This window comes from Branchiostoma belcheri, unplaced genomic scaffold (assembly GCF_001625305.1).
Source record: "Branchiostoma belcheri isolate BF01 breed outbred unplaced genomic scaffold, Haploidv18h27 scaffold33, whole genome shotgun sequence".
NCBI lineage: Eukaryota > Metazoa > Chordata > Leptocardii > Amphioxiformes > Branchiostomatidae > Branchiostoma > Branchiostoma belcheri.
The window spans coordinates 2,440,289-2,450,823 of record NW_017803943.1 but is presented as its reverse complement, the minus strand read 5'-3'; the positions used below and the strand labels follow the sequence as shown (position 1 = coordinate 2,450,823).

General features: G+C 43.6%; 1 protein-coding gene across 1 annotated transcript; it reads right to left on the bottom strand.

The window, feature by feature from the left end:
- Nucleotides 1-3,748: 3,748 nt before the first annotated feature.
- Nucleotides 3,749-6,438, bottom strand: LOC109475304. The gene has a single exon (XM_019775919.1). The coding sequence runs from the start codon at nt 6,194-6,196 to the stop codon at nt 4,925-4,927; it is 1,272 nt and encodes a 423-aa protein (XP_019631478.1). The 5' UTR covers nt 6,197-6,438; the 3' UTR covers nt 3,749-4,924.
- Nucleotides 6,439-10,535: the final 4,097 nt, after the last annotated feature.

The window sequence follows — 10,535 nt, the reverse complement described above, 5'->3', positions numbered from 1 at the left end:
AGACAGAGAGACAGAGAGACAGAGAGACAGAGAGAGAGAGGGAGACACAGAGAGAGAGAGAGAGAGAAAGAGACGACAGGGGAGAGAGAACGCAGACTAGTGAGAGACGAGAGAGAGAGAGTAGAGAGAGAGAGAGAGAGAGTAGAGAGAGAGAGAGAGAGAGAGAGAGAGAGAGAGAGAGAGAGAGAGAGAGAGAGAGAGAGACAGAGAGAGACAGAGAGAGACAGAGAGAGACAGAGAGAGATGGGGTAAGAATTAAGAGAGCGAGTGAACTCTGGTAGCCTGTCGAAGTCAATAACTACATTTCGGCATATGACGAGTCTTGATTGCCTGTATATCTCCCGAGGGAAAACACTTTTGCTTCTTAACAACACATTAGTGGTAATGACGCACAGCCGGAGATTGTATTATACTTCAGAGGGAGTCTAGATAATGATTTTAGGGATTCCATCAATCCTGAAAGGATGGTAAGGAAATGATGTGATTAGACGATCTCAAACCAGCCTCAGGGCACTGAAGAGCTGATTTTCAACTGTTTGTGGCAGAAAAGACAGGCGGTGCATACATGTTCATTGTATACGGCTTAAGCTTCATTGTACTAGCGAGGTTCCTTTAGCTATTTTCGACAAGTACATTAAACAGTGAAGCTCCGCTCATTAAGGATGAAGAACGCTTAATTCAAAGTATAGACCGGTATTTCTTGTAATTTCCTGACATGATTTGTTTTGATGTTATTTTTAAATAACATCAAAAAGCTGTAAGACTTGAAGTTAATTGCACCCTAGACAGAATGCCAGCGTATCATAGACTAGAACTGTTAGACTTGGAGGCTTCTCTACACCCACTCAAACAACATGACACCAGTACAAAACATGAAAACCTTGTCGACACATATAATAAAAGCAAACAAGAAAAACACATTAATCTAGAGCTTACATTCTTTACCCACCTACACTTGACATTGAAACAATCGTGGTATTTTTGCCGAGTTTCCATGTACAATGGCAACACAGGCGGTCTTGTTATCGTACACCACAGTTGCGAAAACCTTTTCGACACATATAATAAAAGCAAATAAAACACACCTCAACTCATAGATTACATTCTTGATCCTCCTGTACTTGACACTGAAACAATCGTCGTATTTTTGCCGAGTTTCCCTGTACAATGGCAGCACAGACGGCATTGTTACCGTACACTACAGTCGGCGACCACCTGTTATGTAATGATATACCTACTGGTTAGTGACCTCCGACGACCCTCGTACTTTTCAGCAGTAAACACCCTTTCAGAAGAGTTCGTGAGAGTTCAACACACTAGAGGCGATTTGTTTGTGAAAGTAACAGTCCTACTAATCAAATCTTTGGGAAAGAATGAAGCTATATGTAACGTTACATTTAGTCTTCATAGTGGTAGAATGTAGATTGTAAAACAAAGAGGGAGATATGATACAGATGTATATTTCCCCACTTCCTTGTCCATTGAATTGTGAATGGGTTTAGGTGTGTTCCGCATTTTGTCTTCCCCGTGGACACTAAACACCATTTGTTCCCAGATCTTGTGATGTATGTCTCATTGACACAATTACTAAGAACGTATGTGTGTGGAATCGGGATCGTCAGGAAGAAAGAGAGAAAGTGGGAAGTAGGGAGAAAGCGAGAGAGAGACAGACAGAGAGAGAGAGAGAGAAAGAAAGAAAGGGACAGAGAGAGAGAGAGACAGAGAGAGACAGAGAGAGAGAGATTAGGGGTAGGTAGAAAGAGAGATTGTGAGTTCTGGTCGCTGCTCGAAGTCTGTAACTACATTTCGGAATTTTGCGAATCTTGATTGCTTGTACTTTTCCCCAGGGCAAAACGTTTCCTTCTCAACAACACATTCAGTGTACTGACGCACAGCCAGCGATTGTATTATACTTCAGAGGGAGTGAAGGTATATGTACATGTATAAAGGAGTTGTAGAACGTAAGGGGCAGTTACAATACATCTGTATATTTCTTTTCTTCACACACTTCAGTAGTGCAGCTTCCTTGTCCATAGAACTGTGAATGGAAACGTCTCGAATTTTTGTCAAAGAGGAAGAGTGGCCGACATGCTGTAAACAACAGAAACAAGAAGATATGTAACGCCCGTTAAACATTGTGGGCCAATTCTTAGTACTAACCTCCATCAGGCCTTTCTAAAGGGTTATAGATAGTAAGGTTCTAGCCTCTACCAGGCACCGCGGATCGCTGGAAAAATAGTAGAAATTGGCCGACATATACCAGAGAAGATCCCGGGCCATAGAAGATCCAATTCGCGACCCACGGATCACAACTCGCAATCTTCTATCCCTTTATTTCGGCCAATTTCTACTATTTTTCCAGCGATCCGCGGTGCCTGGTAGAGGCTAGTAGTAAGGTTCGGCAGAAATAGGAATAAAAACAAGGTCAAGGACTTTCTAAAGGGTTATAGAGAGTAAGATTCGCCTCAGTAATTGACCAGTGGACTGAGCCGGGTTAAAAAAAGGTAACATGTCCCTTTGGGAGGTTTGTGTCATGCCGCTATGTTCTTTGAAGTTCCTATCCAGGACACCATTAAATGTACCAAGTCGTGATCATTATATTGCTTTTCCGGTGGACCGCATGTAGCGGAGAGGAAAATGTTTATCGAACTCTATGGCGACGAAAGTCCACCGCGGCTAGCTAGCTCCTTAGTAGGCTATTAAAATTGTGGCGTACGTGTATATGTTATATAACCTTAGACGTAACCAGGTCAACCGGCAGCTCGCTGCAAGCATCCCAACCGGACCCAGCATGTCTCCCTCGATATGGTGCCGCTGGAGAAGACGGATGCCCAAAGTGTGTGGGTCTCAGATTCGCAACCTGTTAGTCACCTTATCCACCAGAGGTGTCACAAGTGTCAGCAGATATACATCCGATACTAAACTATAACGCCCTAAAGGCAAGTCACGCCTACTTTCACTCTTAGAAACTGAAATAGCGACCTACTTTGTTTTATCTGGTTTAGTAAAATGTTGTGTCTGTCTCCGAATCATGCCTGTCCCTTCATATAAATGACTTGCTATATCTCAAAAACACCGTCCCAAAACCAATGGTTATGTTCTGAGGTTATCGTTTGGTTACGTGGTTTGGGTGGCTTGTCTCCAAAGATGAAAGATGAAATTGTTTGTTAGATAGCACTTCTGTTTACGTGTATAGCATATGTGAACGTTTAGTTGTCGTTGTTGACAATGTTGTCTGTGTTGTTGTTGTCGTTAGTGTTTTGACTCCCTACTGTGATGATAACGTCATATCCTTAAAAGAACAAAGGCACACAGGTGAAAAGTTGTTAGGTGTACTTTTGTTGTTGTTACTGTTGCTGTTTATTTGTGCTGATGTCATTCTATTCTATTGTCATATCTAACAGCACTTAAATCCACTTCCTGTATCAGTTTTGTAGTAATTTAAGCCAGCTTTATCTCTTGGCTTTACTTTACTTTTGGAGTCCCTGGAAAGACGTTATAGAAATAGTTGTAAGAAAAAAAGAAATAGTTGTAGCTAGATCCTGTAGATAGTGACGTAGCACAGAAATGTATCACTTTTTCTTCTATTCTTGTACCCAAGTTCTCTAACTTAGTGCATTTGGCCCGTGTAGGGCGTGAATATGCAATAAAGTTCATTGTCATTGTCATTATAAAAGTATAAAACATAAACTTGACAATTAATTAAAGCAAAAAGTTTTAAGAAAATAAAGACGCCAGAAAAATAGAGTCTCGTACAAAATCTTTTATCTCATCTAGTCTTTTCACACGTAATAATATATAACAATTTTCAATAAGTTAGATATACAAATGCTGTACAGTGTGTATAGGGGGGGGGGTGCCCCCAGCATTTTTAGTACAAGCGGACGGCTGCTATTCATTATTCATGCCGTGTTGAAGCAACAGTTTCTACAGTGGGTTTGTGTTTGTATTCCCGTGCGCGTGTTGTCGCAACAGGTTAGCTAAACCTTTGGGAACACGTGGACCGTGGAAAATATTTACTCTTCTTAAGCAGTGACCCGGGAAAATTAAGGGGGTTTACTGTCAATTCAATGTGCAGTCAAACCTGTGGCTATAGTGACCACTCATTACTCTGATAGTCTTAAAAGACAGGTAGCTACTAGACAGAGTTATTAATGCGTGGAGCAATTAGAAAAATAATCTGAGGGATGTCAACAAGTGTCTACAATGGAAGGTGACCCTTATGCAGAGGTGGTCACTTGTACAAGAAACTAAAACACAACTTTCATAGATGCCACGAATGTGTGTTTGAAGTAGCTTTTCCCTTAAAGTGAATAAGTAGCAAATGAAACAGTTATTTTACACGATCGAATAAACTATTAAAGGTGTCAGGTAGATTTTTTAGTGTGTAGCTAGCTTTGAGAACGAAGCGAAAGTCAGCATTGCATCTGATTTGTATTGTGAATTCTGACCGTAGCGACCTGTTTTTGCAGCATATGGTTTAAACTCTGTTCACTTTGGCCGTACAGTATTAGTCTGTGAACAGCTCATGTCAATCTTCGTCAACTGTTACTCGCCATATCAAAGTACTGGTGACTGTGGCCAATCGTATTTACAACTGAAGAAAGCCGCATGGTCGACAATAAGGTATTAGTTACATCGATGCATTCATTGATAAACATCTGGTTGAACAATAACACATACCTCAACTCAAACCAACTGAAGCAATCGGCGTGTTGCAAAGGCGGGCTGTCTGAATCAGTTCTTGTTTTTATCTTGCGAGCTAAACATGAACGTCGTCTTCAAATGCTACGCTCTATTAATTAAATAGTCTGCACTCAGCACCAGCCTGGAAGAACACCATGCAGTTCTAGAATTCTGTTCAATGTTGATTGTGATAAAGTTCTTGTCCTGACAAAGTTTTGAAAGAGTTATTGCGTCAGCCTCAGTCGCTGGATTTCCGTACTAAGCTCCTGATGTCCAAGTCTGAGAGAGACTCCGTCTTGGATTCCCGCCTTCGGACCCAGCGTGCCTTCTTGGCTTCCTGTAGCTGTATGGAGAGTTCTGGGTTGGACGAGACGTGGGGCTCGCCTTTCCTCAGGGCGGCTAGCCTGGGGTTGGAGACAAGCCTGCGGTGGGAGACATTTCCCGAGTGCAGCACGGCCTGGTTGATCATGGTGACCACCTCGTTCATCTGCCGGAGCGAGCTGGCGGGGGTTCGCGGCGGTACGGGGCTCTCCCCGCTCGTGCTGACCACGGCCCCCCGGTCCGTGTTCTCGTCACGGAACTGCACCCGGAAACGCCGCTGGGTCCTGGGCGTGAGAGGGGCGATAGTCTCCCGCGAGGGTGTGAGAGAGCGCGGCGGGGACTTGGTCGCTTTTTTCTCCTGCACGTTGTTATTATCGTTCAAGTCCGCGTCGTCGAAAGACTTTGGTCTCTGTCCTTTCGTCACGACAAGTCTGCCTCTTCTTCTGACCACAGGGGAAGACGGCGTGTCAGGGCAGACAGGTGGGTAGTCGGTGATGATCTTACATGTAGCGCTCGCGGGCGTGTCGCTGGCGTTCTCCTGCTCTATTTCCTCTGCTGTTTCCTCCTCTATGAAGTCCGGGGTCTCCGTGAGAGCCAGCTTGCTGACGACGGCGTCCAGGTCGGCAGAACCGACGATGTTCTGCGCGTCCTCGGCTAGCTCTTCGTCGGCTAGCTCTGTCAGAGCCTGCTCGAACGTGCTGGAGCCCATCGGCACGCCGGCATTGATCGTGACCCGTTTGGACGGCTTGGGGCTCGCCTGCGGAGTCGTTGCGACGGCCGGGCTCAGCCTGTCGAGGCCCGGGTCGGAGCCGACGACCTGTAACGGCGGGAGAGGGTTGGATCTGCTCCTCGGGAGTCGCGGGGAGTACTCCGGGGAGCTCCCGAGGGATCCGTACGGCGTCCCGTGCCGCGGGGTGACGACAGGGGACCGTCGGGGCGGGGACCCGGGCGTGCCCGTGCGACTAGTGCTGATGGGCGGTAACAGCGGCACCGACTTCTGCATCTTCTCTTTAGACAACCCCGGCAAGAAGTCAGCGGCGTCTTTCCCCAGCTTGCCGTGACTGGCGCTAAGCTGGCGTACCTCCTCTCTGTCCCTCCTCAGCATGCTGACCTGGGGTCTGTCCACATGGCTGATGATGTAGGTCTCGTCTGTGCCTGTGACGGGGAGGACTTCCTTCTGTGCTGGCATCGTGCCTGGTTCTAAACACCCAGCGGTGGTTCACACACTTATATACCCGGGTAACCCGACACTAAACCCCGTGATATAACCCGTCAAGTTGTGTGCGTAAGCAAGCGCGGCATCTCACCCACTCCAGACACCCTAATGCTAAACAAATACATAACTTAATTGTGACGAGTAAGACGAGAGGGGCTACTTAGAAATCTAGCCGACTTTGCCTTGTGTGGGCTACAAAGAAAAGAGTCCCTTTCCAACAAAACATTCCTGTTTACTCGGCGTTCGATTTATTTAACAAGCTACACCGTGTGACAAAGGTGCTGGGGTAAGGGTCCGCCTCGGCCGGTTTTCGCACACCGGAACTAAGTCCACCACTCACGCTCATTACGTCCTGACGTCATGTCACACGATTTCCTGACAAGAAAGTCGTAACTTCTATTAATCAACCAATCAAAAGAGTTGTTACATCCGCACACGACAAGTGTGGTCCGTCAGTACTATAATTCGATCCGATACGCTTGGTTTGATACGTAGCAAAACAAATTGAGGCAGTGAAAAATACCGTACGGCATTTGATTGTGTGTGTGTGACCTGACTTGGCGCAAGCTGTCACTTTGTGTGATTAGTAGAGCGGCAAGCGCTAGCGGGTTAATAAGTAAGTCTCTCCAACTATAAAGTGCCCCGGCTTTTGTGTGGCGAGTTGTGTAAGCCACTCACTTTTGAAAACGGGCTGAAGTACCTTCTTTGATACCACGGATGTTGATATGATTACGGTATCAAGTATATGGCACTCGGCCAGATACGCGAGAATAATAGATACAACGTGTATAAAGTTTGTAGAATTGCTAAAGAAACAACCTGTTAACCCTAAGTTCAGAGCGACAATGAGTTAAAAGTTCAGCGTTTGTAACGAAGTTCGAAGTTTAGCAGTGTTACAGATTATGTACAAGGCACATTTCTAATATAATTGTAAGCTAGTAATGGGTGTTATTGTGTGTCCAATTAAAAAGATAGAAATAAGATACCGTGGGATTTTTCATTAGTCATTATGACTTCGGAAAAAAAGACAAAGATAATTGTCATCTCCGTTGTAATTTTCAAGGTTATTGTATGAAGTTTAGTTGTTCTACAATTATAAATTGGTCGAAATTTTGAACAATAAAATCCTATGAGAGGTTAACAGATCATGTAGGAAAAACATACAAATACGGCACAACGTTTCAGCCCAAGAGCTAGAGACATGGATAAGGGCGCCGCCCTACACATCGTAAGGAGGAGGGATTCGAAGTAACTATACTTAATTATGGCGGACTGATCTTTCGCTGGCCGGTGATGTAATTAATTATCATATGAATGTGATGCTACCAAAATAAAGAACGGCCATTTTGTCTGCCTGTTCCAACATCCACGGATGTACCACAATAAGAAAACGTTCAAGCTTCGGCCAGGTTTGCAAAGGAATAGGGAACTACCCGCAAAGATGCAAGTGCAAAGCACCAGTGAACAAGCACCTGGGTAATCACAACTAAAGGGCACCAGGAAGAGACTAGAACATGGAGACTAGCGTATACAATAGACGTTAAACAAGGACTTCAAAAACAACAACATGGCACATCTTTCATCAGATACAGCCTGTTTGACGTTCTACTGACGTGAACGGTAAGTACTTTTTCGTGTAGTTATTGATTGCTTTATTCAGATCTGTGTGTTCCCCGTTGTCTGACAGGACAAAAACTTGACACAGACACACCATTGACAGGCCGACCGTGACGTCAACACTCGCAACAGAACGCCGATTTCCTTCAGCTACGAGACAAAAGATTCTATTGGTCAGGAGGGATATTCTGTTTCAGAAGATGCATGATGAATGGGTTATAGGTGGCACAAGGGCACGTCGTTCCATATATCGTTAGGTGGGAAAAATCAACAGTTTGGTTGGACGAATCTTCCCACACCATGCATTTGTTGTTGTAGGTCCCTAACGTTGCATAATTAATCGTGTAAACATTATATGATGTTTTTTAGAGGTGTAGTCATCGATTGTGCAAGTCGAACCTAATGCTTGTTATAAACAAACTACTAGGTCGTTGACCGGTCATATCACAAAGAAGCAGCGTCAAGGACGACTTTACATATTCTGTAATCCACTTCATCTACAAACTCCTGTGGCATTACATCTTACTAACAAAACGCAGACGGTTCATAGGCCTTAGTGTGGGCGTAAGACTAAGAGGCAGTGTAGAGCGACAGTTAGGGAACTTTCAATTTCCAAGATCGTCCAGTTTGAGCAAAAAACATTCACCGTTATAGTAACATTTTTAGATACTATGCATCAAATATTAGAATGTGTAGGTCTGGTAGTATCGTGGGTTTGCGCCAAGAACCTCAAATCAGCTGTGTGATTTAATATAAAGAAGGGCAGCGACAAAAAAAGTGTAACTAAACGCAATCGGTCAAGGACGATACTGTAAACAATTGTCCGCCATTTTGTGTGTTCGACACAACCTTTCAACTGACCTTGGCGTGTAACATTGCTCGCCGCTGTTTCATGTCGACTTTGAAAACACATTCGTAGGCAAAGATTAATGATTTCTTTTTTGTTCCATGTTGTTCAACGATTGACTTTTGACCCGAACTTGATTAATTGTCTTGATATCAAACCACCTGTTTGTTTTGGGTCAAAGCCAATGACGTCACTTCCGTTCGCACGTGACCGCGGGAGCTGACGGGAGAAATTCAAGTTTCCCTAAACATAACCTCTACATCCTGAACTTTATTGTGGACACAGAAAGCTGATAAAAGAAAATCTGGAAACCACAACGGAAGCATTCGATCGATTTTCTTGATTAATCAGTTCTTGATTAAAAGATTTTCCTCCGCATTTCTTAGATGAGAAAGGCATAAAGGAATTCGGTACATACCTTAAATAGTTGTCTGATCTGCTAAGACTTTTTGAATGTTGAGTTTCCTCTAATTTTGCAATCGATAGAATTAAGGTAAAATATCGCTTGTATTGCAGTGGTTTCGCTTATAAACACACTCCTACTCTATCCAGGTCAGTGCCCGCGAAGCATGTGTCAATGTTTTCAAGTTGTCAGCTTTAACTTTTATCTTTATTCATTGCCGTCACTAACAGACTGTCTTTCAGAATAACAGCCACATAAAACACTACCAAACAATCCGCCGGGGGTTACAGTAAATATGGTACTTTCCAAAATGCTTGTTTTTCTCTTTTACCGACGGTCGTTTGGCACGTTTTGTCACTACAGGTGCGCAATAATAAAGAGATATACTATACGGCACTCTGGTTTGGACCGGTGCAGCTTCGTAAAGTGTTTGTCCTCAAACTGTCGAATTGGACAAAGGAGTTCGTAAACTTGTTCAATATTTCCCTTTGAGCTTTCAGCTAAGACTGCCTATTTCTTTTACGTCATTCACAGTTTGTTTACTCTACCTATTATACATGAGGTAAAAGCCACAATGCGGTTGTAAGCGGATTTTTCTAGTCTCTACCAGGCTAACAACGTGGGTTCAAAAATGGTAAAATTTAGCCAAAAAGGGAGATTATTGACTTAGGCCACCATCGCGTGAATTTTCCAAGGGGAAACGTTATGATCCTTACATCCTGTATGGCCAATTACTGGCCATATTTTTGAAGAATCTTACTACTAAGAAAGGAAAGCATTTTGTGTACTTTGACCGCTGTATGTGCGTACGTAGCTCTCAACGTTCAACTCAAGAGCGGCTATGATTTATAAACGGTTACAAGGTCGGACTTTATGGTGTTGTTTTGCAAAAACACCCCCTCATGATAACCTTAGGTGTTCTTGGACATGTCTGTAGTAAGGGTCCTTCTTGTAGCAACAATTCTACATAATTTTCATTACTTGGATTTGATCTGCAATTTTCATTAGCCCTCTTCGTTTTTTTATGGTTTATTGATACCTTATTCAAATGTACTCATTTCTGTTCTTTATTGCAAGTTCTCAATTTTGTCGCTTATTACGTTAAACCGTTTTATGCAAAATTCAGTCCTTTTCTTTAAGGTTTATTGGTTTATTGCAAGTGTACCAGTGAACTCTGTCGCAGGGCACATTGCCATGTTATTGAAAACATATCAATGCCTCCGTCTAGGTGTCAATAAACATTACGTAATGCGCGTCGCACGAGCTTCCTGTGTGGAATTAATAAGTTATAAACACATGATACCATATATCTCCTATGATAAAAGTCATTACACCCACTTAATCCCTGACACATATCCGTTCCCACGTGGCTTGTTTTTCTCAACCGGAAATTGTGGTTGTTTGTCAAGATCATGTGCTTATGTGTGTGTGTGGCCAACTTCCGG

Coding starts and splice junctions, on each gene's coding strand:
- LOC109475304 (XM_019775919.1), bottom strand. CDS start 6,196: ATGCCAGCACAGAAGGAAGTCCTCCCCGTCACAGGCACAGACGAGACC.